Source organism: Oncorhynchus tshawytscha, linkage group LG02 (genome assembly GCF_018296145.1).
Source record: "Oncorhynchus tshawytscha isolate Ot180627B linkage group LG02, Otsh_v2.0, whole genome shotgun sequence".
Classification (NCBI taxonomy): domain Eukaryota; kingdom Metazoa; phylum Chordata; class Actinopteri; order Salmoniformes; family Salmonidae; genus Oncorhynchus; species Oncorhynchus tshawytscha.
The window spans coordinates 6,264,598-6,277,543 of NC_056430.1; the positions used below are offsets into that span (position 1 = coordinate 6,264,598).

Sequence of the window (12,946 nt, forward strand, 5' to 3'; positions counted from 1 at the left end):
AGAACCAAATAATGCATGCGGAGCAGAATCAGGCCGATACCCACTAATTATCAAAATCCAGAAAAAAGCTGTTAAATTCTACAACCACCTAAAAGGAAGCAATTCCCAAACCTTCCATAACAAAGCCATCACCTACAGAGAGATGAACATGGAGAAGAGTCCCCTAAGCAAGCTGGTCCTGGGGCTCTGTTCACAAACACAAACACACCCCACTGAGCCCCAGGACAGCAGCACAATTAGACCCAAACAAATCATGAGAAAACGAAAAGATAATTACCTAACACATTGGAAAGAATTAACTAAAAACAGAGCAAACTAGAATGCTATTTGGCCCTAAATAGAGAGTACACTGTGCAGAATACCTTTGACTATGTACAGACTCAGTGAGCATAGCCTTGCTATTGAGAAAGGCCGCCGTAGGCAGACATGGCTCTCAAGAGAAGACGGGCTATGTGCTCACTGCCCACAAAATAAGGTGGAAACTGAGCTGCACTTCCTAACCTCCTGCCCAATGTATGACCATATTAGAGAGACATGTTTCCCTCAGATTACACAGATCCACAAAGAATTTGAAAACAAATCCAATTTTGATAAACTCCCATATCTACTGGGTGAAACTCCAGTGTGCCATCACAGCAGCAAGATTTGTGACCTGTTGCCACAAGAAAAGGGCAACCAGTGAAGAACAAACACCATTGTAAATACAACCCATATTTATGCTTATTTATTTTCCATTGTGTACTTTAACCATTTGTACATTGTTACAACACTGCATATAGAGAGACAGAGAGAGAGTCATGTGTGTCCTTAACCATGAGCAGGCCAGAACACTGGAACAAAACCAATATGTCTGTTCATCCATGACTACACATCTGTCCTCTCCTCCCCTTCATCTGCACTGATTGGAAAAGATACGACAGGTGAAAACAAAATGGTGGAAACTCAGCATCAGGCTGGAATTCATGAATCGCATCACATTCTTTCAGGTCAGTGGAATGAGGAAGAGGAGGACATTGAGAAAGAGACAGTCTCACCTTGACTTCCTCTTTGCTCTGGAAGTTGTCCAGTAGATGGTTGAAGTGGATGTCAGACATCTGACGCAGCAGGGATAGGAGGCAGGACACATATTCTCCCTGCCAATGAGAACACAGGCACACACATGTCAGCCAATCACAGTGCAACGCGAGCCACCCAATGACCAATCAAAACACAGATGGGGAAGAAGGGGGGTTAGGATAACGAAGGATGGAGGGAGATGATTGGATAAGGGTATGTTTCAAAGGATAACTGTAAGATAGTTTAGTTACTCAGTAAGTTAGTTACATCATTCAACTTAGTTTAGTTACTTTATTCAGCCTAGTTTAGTTACTGGTTTCAGCTTAGTTTAGTTACTGTATTCAGCTTAATTTAGTTACTGTATTCAGCTTAGTTTAGTTACTGTGTTCAGCTTAGTTTAGTTACTGTATTCAGCTTAGTTTAGTTACTGTGTTCAGCTTAGTTTAGTTACTGTATTCAGTTTAGTTTAGTTACTGTGTTCAGCTTAGTTTAGTTACTGTATTCAGTTTAGTTTAGTTAATGTATTCAGCTTAGTTTAGTTACTGTATTCAGCTGAGTTTAGTTACTTAGTAAGTTAGTTACATTTCAACTTAGTTTAGTTAATGTATTCAGTTTAGTTTAGCTACTGTATTCAGCTTAGTTACTGTTTTCAGCTTAGTTTAGCTACTGTATTCAGCTTAGTTTAGTTACTGTTTTCAGCTTAGTTTAGTTACTGTATTCAGTTTAGTTTAGTTACTGTTTTCAGTTTAGTTTAGTTACTGTATTCAGATTAGTTACTGTATTCAGCTTAGTTTAGTTACTGTATTCAGATTAGTTACTGTATTCAGATTAGTTACTGTATTCAGCTTACTTACTGTATTCAGCTTAGTTTGGTTACTGCATTCAGCTTAGTTACTGTATTCAGCTTAGTTTAGTTACTGTATTCAGATTAGTTACTGTATTCAGCTTAGTTTAGTTACTTCATTTAACTTAGTTAATTTACTGTATTCAGATTAGTTTAGGTACTGCATTCAGCTTAGTTACTGAGTTCCTAACAGTGAGAAAAACTAAATTGATCAATAATATTCAACAAAGAAATGTATGAAAAAAAAATGCTTTAGGCCTCATACTTTTTTACTGTGAGTTTAGTTACTGTATTCAGTTTCTTTTATTTGACTGCATTCCTCTGAAAACACTCTTAATAGACAAGCTACAAACTGGTAAAGGGTTATGAAGCGCAGGGACACAATGAACAAGGGAACAAATAGGGACAGTGGGGGAGGTGAGGGGGCACAAAAGGGACATTGGGGGAGGTGAGGGGGAACATGTAGAGACAGGAGTAGTGAGGGGGAATCATATAGAAACAGGAGTAGTGAGGGGAATCATATAGAGACAGGAGTAGTGAGTGGGGAACATGTAGAGACAGGAGTAGTGAGGGGGAATCATATAGAGACAGGAGTAGTGAGGGGGAATCATATAGAGACAGGAGTAGTGAGGGGAATCATATAGAGACAGGAGTAGTGAGGGGGAATCATATAGAGACAGGAGTAGTGAGTGGGGAACATGTAGAGACAGGAGTAGTGAGGGGGAATCATATAGAGACAGGAGTAGTGAGTGGGGAACATGTAGAGACAGGAGTAGTGAGGGGAATCATATAGAGACAGGAGTAGTGAGGGGAATCATATAGAGACAGGAGTAGTGAGGGAGGAACATGCAGAGAGACAGGAGTAGTGAGGGGGAATCATATAGAGACAGGAGTAGTGAGGGGAATCATATAGAGACAGGAGTAGTGAGGGAGGAACATGCAGAGACAGGAGTAGTGAGGGGGAATCATATAGAGACAGGAGTAGTGAGGGGAATCATATAGAGACAGGAGTAGTGAGGGGGAACATGCAGAGACAGGAGTAGTGAGGGGAATCATATAGAACAGGAGTCATATAGAGACAGGAGTAGTGAGGGGAATCATATAGAGACAGGAGTAGTGAGGGGAATCATATAGAGACAGGAGTAGTGAGGGGAATCATATAGAGACAGGAGTAGTGAGGGGAATCATATAGAGACAGGAGTAGTGAGGGGGAATCATATAGAGACAGGAGTAGTGAGTGGGGAATCATATAGAGACAGGAGTAGTGAGGGGAATCATATAGAGACAGGAGTAGTGAGGGGAATCATATAGAATCATATAGAGACAGGAGTAGTGAGGGGAGAATCATGCAGAGACAGGAGTAGTGAGGGGAATCATATAGAGACAGGAGTAGTGAATCATGTAGAGACAGGAGTAGTGAGGGGAATCATATAGAGACAGGAGTAGTGAGGGGAATCATGTAGAGACAGGAGTAGTGAGGGGAATCATATAGAGACAGGAGTAGTGAGGGGAATCATATAGAGACAGGAGTAGTGAGGGGAATCATGTAGAGACAGGAGTAGTGAGGGGAATCATATAGAGACAGGAGTAGTGAGGGGGGAACATGTAGAGACAGGAGTAGTGAGGGGAATCATATAGAGACAGGAGAGGGGGAAGTGATGGGGAAAATAGAGATGAGTAGGACCAGGTTGATGAAGAGAGAGAGAGATGAAGTTTGGAGAGTAGAGGAGGATGAAGTAGGATGGATAGTAGAAGCAGATTGTTAGTTACTAACAGTGATCTCAGCCGTGCACTGTGGGCAGCGATGGCCTCTTACCGCCTCCTGGGACTGAGACTTGGTCATGATGGCCAGCAGGGTCTGGAGAAGCACATCCAGGAGAGATTCCACCATCATCTCTACCTCCTCCTGCACTGGGGTGTCCTAGGGGGAGATATGAATACATGGGAAATCAATGTGTACCCTCTCCTGGGTGAAGAAGACCACAGGATTCCTACTGTACATGAAGACCTCCAGGAAGACCACAGGAATCCTACTGTACATGAAGACCTCCAGGAAGACCACAGGATTCCTACTGTACATGAAGACCTCCAGGAAGACCACAGGAATCCTACTGTACAAGAAAAACATCTTTACTCTAGCTTTAACTTCATGACTGATGTCTTGAGATGTTGTTTCAATATATCCACATAATTTTCATTTCCTCATGATGCCATCTATTTTGTGAAGTGCACCAGTCCCTCCTGCAGCAAAGCACCCCCACAACATGATGCTTCCACCCCCATGCCTCACGGTTGGGATGGTGTTCTTCGGCTTGCAAGCTTCCCCCTTTTTCCTCCAAACATAACAATGTTCATTATGGCCAAACAGTTCTATTTTTGTTTCATCAGACCAGAGGACATTTCTCCAAAAAGTACCATCTTTGTCCCCATATGCAGTTAAAAACCATAGTCTGGAATTTTTATGGCGGTTTTGGAGCAGTGGCTTCTTCCTTGCTGAGCGGACTTTCAGGTTACGTCGATATAGGACTCGTTTTACTGTGGATACTTTTGTACCTGTTTCCTCCAGCATCTTCACAAGGTCCTTTGCTGTTGTTCTGGGATTGATTTGCACTTTTCGCCCCAAAGTACGTTCATCTCTAGGAGACAGAATGCGTCCCCTTCCTGAGCGGTATGACGGCTGCGTGGTCCCATGGTGTTTATACTTGCAAACTATTGTCTGTACAGATGAATATGGTACCTTCAGGCGTTTGGAAATTGCACCCAAGGATGAGCCAGACTTGTGGATGTTCACAATTTTTTTTCTCAGGTCTTGGCTGATTTCTTTTGTTTTTCCCATGATGTCAAACAAAGAGCCACTGAGTTTCAAATCAAATCAAATCAAATCAAATTTTATTTGTCACATACACATGGTTAGCAGATGTTAAGGCGAGTGTAGCGAAATGCTTGTGCTTCTAGTTCCGACAATGCAGTAATAACGAGCAAGTAATCTAACTAACAATTCCAAAAAAACTACTGTCTTATACACAGTGTAAGGGGATAAAGAATATGTACATAAGGATATATGAATGAGTGATGGTACAGAGCAGCATAGGCAAGATACAGTAGATGATATCGAGTACAGTATATACATATGAGATAAGTATGTAAACCAAGTGGCATAGTTAAAGTGGCTAGTGATACATGTATTACATAAGGATGCAGTCGATGATATAGAGTACAGTATCAACGTATGCATATGAGATGAACAATGTAGGGTAAGTAACATTATGTAAGGTAGCATTGTTTAAAGTGGCTAGTGATATATTTACATCATTTCCCATCAATTCCCATGATTAAAGTGGCTGGAGTAGAGTCAGTGTCATTGACAGTGTGTTGGCAGTAGCCACTCAATGTTAGTGGTGGCTGTTTAACAGTCTGATGGCCTTGAGATAGAAGCTGTTTTTCAGTCTCTCGGTCCCAGCTTTGATGCACCTGTACTGACCTCGCCTTCTGGATGACAGCGGGGTGAACAGGCAGTGGCTCGGGTGGTTGATGTCCTTGATGATCTTTATGGCCTTCCTGTAGCATCGGGTGGTGTAGGTGTCCTGGAGGGCAGGTAGTTTGCCCCCGGTGATGCGTTGTGCAGACCTCACTACCCTCTGGAGAGCCTTACGGTTGAGGGCGGTGCAGTTGCCATACCAGGCGGTGATACAGCCCGCCAGGATGCTCTCGATTGTGCATCTGTAGAAGTTTGTGAGTGCTTTTGGTGACAAGCCAAATTTCTTCAGCCTCCTGAGGTTGAAGAGGCGCTGCTGCGCCTTCCTCACGATGCTGTCTGTGTGAGTGGACCAATTCAGTTTGTCTGTGATGTGTATGCCGAGGAACTTAAAACTTGCTACCCTCTCCACTACTGTTCCATCGATGTGGATGGGGGGGTGTTCCCTCTGCTGTTTCCTGAAGTCCACAATCATCTCCTTAGTTTTGTTGACGTTGAGTGTGAGGTTATTTTCCTGACACCACACTGGCATTCAAGGTAGACCTTGAAATACATCCACAGGTACACCTCCAATTGACTCAAATTATGTCAATTAGCCTATCAGAAGCTTCTAAAGCCATGACATAATTTTCTGGAATTTACCAAGCTGTTTAAAGGCAGAGTCAACTTTGTGTATGCAAACTTCTGACCCACTGGAATTGTGATACAGTGAATTATAAGTGTAAATAGTCTGTCTGTATACAATTGTTGGAAAAATTACTTGTGTCGTGCACACAGTAGATGTCCTAACCGACTTGCCAAAACTATAGTTTGTTAACAAGAAATTTGTGGAGTGGTTGAAAAACAAGTTTTAATGACTCCAACCTAAGTGCAAGTAAACATCCGACTTCATCTGTATTTGGCTAAGGTGTATGTAAACTTCCGACTTCAACTGTATTTGGCTAAGGAGTATGTAAACTTCCGACTTCATCTGTATTTGGCTAAGGAGTATGTAAACCTCCGACTTCAACTGTATCTTATACAGTGTCATCAACCGGTGCGTTGAACCATCTACAGACTTCCTAAATGCGAATGAACATAATCCAGAGCGAATATGGTTATGGTTTAAAATTGAGAGTCAGGATTGCTTTGACACAGTTGGAATGACATGCTCATACACAAGGAGGCCTGACCAATGTCTGTTAATCATACTAGAACCTGACGCCAGGTGATGTAATTATATTTGTCCTGTTTGTACGGACTAGAGAGAGTTTACCAGAGAGCTGGTCATGATGATGGAGAAGATAGAGACTAGAGGTAGTTTACCAGAGTGCTAGTGATGATGATGGAGAAGATAGAGACTAGAGATAGTTTACCAGAGTGCTGGTGATGATGATGGAGAAGATAGAGACTAGAGAGAGTTTACCAGAGAGCTGGTCTTGATGATGGAGAAGATAGAGACTAGAGATAGTTTACCAGAGAGCTGGTCTTGATGATGGAGAAGATAGAGACTATAGATAGTTTACCAGAGAGCTGGTCTTGATGATGGAGAAGATACTGCTGAGGATGCCAGAACAGATGAGGAGCTCTTTCTGCTGTCTCAGGTGGAGGTGGATGTGATGTAGAACTACAGGAAGCAAGATCCTTCGAGACTCTGAGAGAGAGAGAGATACACGGAGAGAGAGAATTTACCTATAATTGACCGACACAACAGTTTTTGATAAAACATAAAACAACTTTTACCCCTTTTTTCTCCCCAATTGGTTGTTTACAGTCTTGTCCCATCAATGCAACTCCCCTACAGACTCGGGAGAGGCAAAGGTCAAGAGCTATACGTCCTCTTGAACACGGCCCTGCCAAGCCGCAATGCTTCTTGACACAGTGCACGCTTAACCCGGAAGCCAGCCGCACCAATGTGTCAGAGGAAACACTGTCCAGCTGGCGACTGTAGTTAGCTTGCAGGCGCCTGGCCTGCCACAAGGAGTTGCTAGAGGGCGATGGGACAAGGAAATCCCGGTCGACCAAACCCTCCCATAACCCAAACCATGCAGGGCCAAACCCTCCCCTAACCCCGACGATGCTGGGCCAAACCCTTCCCTAACCCGGACGATGCCATGCCAAACCCTCCCCTAACCCGGACGATGCCATGCCAAACCCTCCCCTAACCCGGACGATGCTGGGCCAATTGTGCACCGCCTCATGGGTCTCCCAACACGGCCGGCTGTGACACAGCCTAGGATCGTACCAAGGTCTGTAGTGACGCCTTAGACAGCTGCGCCACTCGGGAGGCCCAACCTATACCACAGTTAACGATACCTTCTGTATTTCATCCATTCACATCCATATGGATCTTTTTACTTACATATTATAAGTAAAACAACCCAAAAACTCTGAACAAAAAAACTGGTGTAATGCATCAAAATGGTCATCAGCTTGAGTGTTCATAATGTCATCCAAGTGCTGAATACCTGGGAAAGAGAAGAGGCGGCTGTCGACGGTGCGAGCGATGGACTGCAGTTTGACCACGTCCATGGACTGTCCGATGTGTACGGTGCTTGGCATACTGCCCAGCGTGCCCCGTACGAACTCTGCCACTTCCTGGACTGTAAACATCTGAAGCAGTTCGTCAAAGATAGCCGGGAACGAGTTCAATAGCGCCGCCTAGTGGTGGGGGAGAAACAGAGGGAGGCTGAAAGATGGAGGAGAGATGGGGAGAGAGTGTCCAGCTCCATACTCCACACTGGACCAATAGCTCAGGGATGTGGTGTGGGTGATTTTGGGGGTGTGAGACAGACTGCCAGGCCAGTGTACCAAGGAGCAACAAACTAATCGAAATGGAAGGATAACCTATCAAAAATCAGAAATGTCCCATTCATAGATTTTTGACATTTCTCGTTCATATTGATCCTCTTGGACCTAGGTACCATGAATCAACCTATGGCCCAACAGTCCAAATGACACAAAGACAGTCCTGAAAAAGTTGTGAGGATCTCCAAGGATCTCCAGGCATCACAGAGTCATTACACAGAGTCATAACATAGAGTCATTACACAGAGTCATTACACAGAGTCATGGCTCGTGGGCAGACATGACATGATGATGCAAGATTAGGAAAAGAGTTTGTCAGGTTAAACAAAACACAGGAGGCAAACCAAATACATTTACAAGGTTTCATTCTGTTTGGATTGGTGAAATGGTTGGGAGATTGGTTGGTGAGTTGGTTGGGAGATTGATTGGTGAGTTGGTTGGGAGATTGATTGGTGAGTTGTTTGGGAGATTGATTGTAAAAGGGGTTGGTGATTTGGGAAGGGGTGGATTGGTTGAGAGGAGGTAGGAGCAATGTTCCCTCTAAAGTTTCTGGGCACTGAGCAAATTTCAGGTCTGCTGAGTGCAAATTTGAACATTGTACCAGAGTGGCCTACCATAAAAAACAGTATATCTAAACATATATTTTTTTCAATGTTGTGACTCTCCGCCAATAATTACATTTAGAGTATTGGAGGATTCTAAATGAATATCTAAGGGGAATTTTCCGCTAGGATCTCTGAGAATATCTAAGGGGCTTTTATATAATTCTAAATGAATTAATAATAATAATCGCTTCGTTGAAAAAGTAACAATATTTTGGAGATTTCGTTTTCATTTAACCTAGAGTGAGCGAGAAAAAAGGCAATTATTGAGACATTCTCACTAATTTGTAAATAAAGGCAGTTTGTTATTTAGAATTATTTATTTCTGGAGAAACTTAACTTGATTATTTAGCAGGCATCACTTGCTTATATTCAGTCAACACGTATATTTTAAGAATATTATGGAATATAATTGAACATTTTAGTTTCTCCATGTTTGTCACAGAGCAGTGTGACACAGTGCTGGAATACACATCCACAGTGGGAAGGCTATATATAATGATATTTTGGAGATTATTTCGTTTTCACGAAAATGACAGTGAGTGATTGTAATCTGAATAAAGGCCAAAATATAGCCCTCCTGTGATAGCCACAATGACGCTGTACAACGTGACCATGTGTGTTTGAAAGAGTATTTTCCAGTAAGCAACAATTTGTTTGCCTTCATTAGACAACTTTGTTGCAATAGTTCTGTAATTCAGTGATACTTATTCCCATAGTACTTCATTATGGATCCATAACTAAATTAACATCTGCATTTTGAAAGAGTATTTGTATCATTATTTATTTAAGAAAGCATAAAGATGCTGATGAAGAAATACAGTACTGTACAGTATATGCTTTTACATTTGGATAATAAAGCATTAAAAGCATTTTGAAGATATAAGCCACCTGCATTCGTTTATTAGGCTACTGTGCAGTCTGACAAGTAAACATAGCCTACAATACATATTGTAGTAAACATGGGAAAGTGCCTAATTCCTTACATAAGGGAGAGCAGGCCCATGTCCAGACTTTCTCAGTGACCTCAAGTGCCTTCAATAATGGCTGTACTAGAGAATAAGGGCACGCGCGAGGCCGGGTTTCAATTCCTCGACGGGGAGGAAGGAGTAGGCTGTCCTTGTAAATAAAAATTTGGTCTTAACTAATTCCATATGTGTTATTTCATAGTTGTGATGTCTTTACTATTATTCTACAATGTAGAAAATAGTAAAAAAATAAAGAAAAATCCTGGAGTGAGTAGGGGTGTCCAAACGTTTGATTGGTTCTTGCTTAATTAATTTGATTAAGAAAAATGAAAAACCTTCTGGGTTTCCGTTAGGATGGAACGGAAAATATGGCGCTGTACAACGTGACGGTCGGCAGTACAGTACTGGGTTATTTAGCTAAATAATCCGGTGTCCTGTGGGAGACTGGGGTTCAATTCCCTGATGGGGAGGAAGGAGTAGGCTGTCCTTGTAAATAATAATTTGTTCTTAACTGTCTTGCCTAGTAAAATTAAGGTTACACTAAGAGCACAACATTTCTACACCCTAATTGTATAATTGTAGTCTAACCAATACCCAAACGGAGATTTAGTGAAAATAAAAACCTCATTGATTTATCAAGACCAGCCCCCATGCTTGTCTCAGAGCAGGGCTAAATGGGGCTGAAATAGTTGACCACAGCGGGTAGGCTATTGCTTCAAATCCTATTGCTTCTAACTTAAATATGCTCTTTAAATAAATAAGACCTACACCACTTTTAACAGCTCATTACTCAACACTAGTGAGACTCATGTCGCCTACAGTAAACCATCAGTATATCTAATAATATGACGTGACTCTTCGCCAATAATTACATATATTGGAGGATTGGAGGACATTGCTGTAACTCAGTGATATTTATTCCCACAGTAATTCGTTATGGATCCATAATTAAATAAACATCAGCATTTTGAAAGAGTATTTTGATCATTATTTCATTAATGAAAGCATAAAGATTATTATTATAATTATTATTACATTATAAGATACATTGTTTTAGTTTGAACGTGCGGACTGGCGCTAAGAACAGAACAACGGGAATGTTTCCCTTGTCAGCGTCATTATTAGTGCAATGCCCCTTAAATATTTTGGAGAAGATTTAGTTTTCAAATCATGTCAAATGAGCGAGAATGTCACGCCCTGACCTTAGAGATCCTTTGTATGTCTCCTTTTGGTTTGATCAGGGTGTGATTTGGGTTTGTGTACTGTATTGTGTACTACAGTAGGTTCAGGGTGTGATTTGGAGTGGCCTACTGTACTACAGTAAGAGCAAAATAATCATAACAAAATAAACTAACAAAAACCTCAGTATAACAACAGTTTCAGTAAGTAACACTGAAGTTGTGCACATATATCAATTTCTATTTAGGTTTATGTCGCCCATTCATTGTCAGTTAGAGACACAGTAGGACCCAAAAGCATAATCAGTCCTCTAACTCCCACTTGTGGTGGTCTGGAGCAATGAAGTAGTGACTCAGGGTACCGTACAAAACCACAAATGACCTCTAAGTTCCGCTGGGTAAACTCGCAAGTTTCAAAAGGAGGAACCACTGTATACACTACCCGGTCAAAAGTTTTAGAACAGCTACTCATTCAAAGGTTTTTCTTTATTTTTACTATTTTCAAAATTGTAGAATAACAGGGAAGACATCAGAACTATGACATAACAAATATGGAATTATGTAGTAACCAAAAAAGTGTTAAACATATCAAAATATATTTTATATTTGAGGTTCTTCAAAGTAGCCACCCTTTGCCTTGATGACAGCTTTGCACACTCTTTGCATTCTCTCAACCAGCTTCATGAGGTAGTCACCTAGAATGTATTGCAATTAACAGGTATGCTTTGTTAATTTGTGGAATTTGAGCAAATCAGTTGTGTTGTGACAAGGTACGGTTGGTATATAGAAGATAGCCCTATTTGGTAAAAGACCAAGTCCATATTATGGCAATTACAGCTCAAATAAGCAAAGAGAAACGACGTGCTTCTCTGCGCCGACTGATATTTCTTCTGCGCACAGCTTGGAGGGCGGATGTTTGAGTATCTTGCTGTTTATAAAAGGGGTTGGTGGTTGGTTGGTAGGGAGGTTGGGAGGCTGGTTGGTTGGGAGGTTGGGAGGCTGGTTGGTAGGGAGGTTGGGAGGCTGGTTGGTAGGGAGGTTGGGAGGCTGGTTGGTAGTGAGGTTGGGAGGCTGGTTGGTAGGGAGGTTGGGAGGCTGGTTGGTAGGGAGGTTGGGAGGCTGGGAGGCTGGTTGGTAGGGAGGTTGGGAGGCTGGTTGGTAGGGAGGCTGGTGGTTGGGAGTTGGGAGGCTGGTTGGTTGGGAGGCTGGTTGGTAGGGAGGTGGGGTTGGGAGGCTGATTGGTTGGGAGGTTGGGAGGCTGGTTGGTTGGGAGGCTGGGAGGCTGGTTGGTAGGGAGGTTGGGAGGTGCTTGATGCCAGAGTGGGCGGGCGGAACTTGGCAGAGGACCCCCATTGTACCAGGGCTACAGCTACTTACTGAGAGAGGAGAGGGGCGAGGAGCGTTGGAGCTCCAGGCCTGAGTACAGCTGATGGGGCCTGGGGGCTGTCCCTGTCCAGAGGCAGGTTGGGGGACCTGAGGAGTCTGACCGGGGGGGACAGGACAGTCAGGGGACAGAAGGGTCCCAGAGGAAGGGGACAGGAGAAGGAGGTAACATATGCAGTACACAAAGCAGGGGCAAAGGAGGCAGATAAAGAAGACAGAGAAAATTAGACTAATTAAAGCAACTGAAATAATGTGGCAAAGGGATTCTAACTACTTTAGATTGTAAAGAAATTCAAATAGAAAAACGATTCTACAAACTACTGTATATTTTAAAATGAACACTCTTCAGCTGCAGAGCTGAAAAGAGAGTAAACAGTGAAGTCACAGAGCTGAAAAGAGAGTAAACAGTGAAGTCACAGAGCTGAAAAGAGAGTAAACAGTGAAGTCACAGAGCTGAAAAGAGAGTAAACAGTGAAGTCACAGAGCTGAAAAGAGAGTAAACAGTGAAGTCACAGAGGACGTATTGATGGTATAAATGGATTATGTTGTTGAATCTCAGAATCTTCATATCGACTCTCTTCACTTCCTCGTCCTGGTGGGAGAATGAAGTCGTCACACTTCGGCACAGTTCCAGATGGGAACAAAGAAACACA

The 12,946-nt window shown here is 42.5% G+C and overlaps 1 protein-coding gene across 1 annotated transcript in view; it reads right to left on the reverse strand.

The window, feature by feature from the left end:
• LOC121840607 (dedicator of cytokinesis protein 3-like) overlaps positions 1 to 12,873 on the reverse strand; it is a 21,280-nt gene extending 8,407 nt beyond the window's left edge. Inside the window, exons 1-5 of the mRNA XM_042304889.1 lie at positions 12,288 to 12,873; positions 7,823 to 8,015; positions 6,881 to 7,008; positions 3,675 to 3,821; positions 1,035 to 1,133 (exon numbers count right to left, since the gene is read on the reverse strand). Coding sequence (XP_042160823.1) covers positions 1,035 to 1,133; positions 3,675 to 3,821; positions 6,881 to 7,008; positions 7,823 to 7,967 — 519 coding nt within the window. The 5' untranslated portion in view covers positions 7,968 to 8,015; positions 12,288 to 12,873. The remainder of the gene's footprint in view (positions 1 to 1,034; positions 1,134 to 3,674; positions 3,822 to 6,880; positions 7,009 to 7,822; positions 8,016 to 12,287) is intronic.
• Between the last annotated feature and the right edge of the window lie 73 nt (positions 12,874 to 12,946).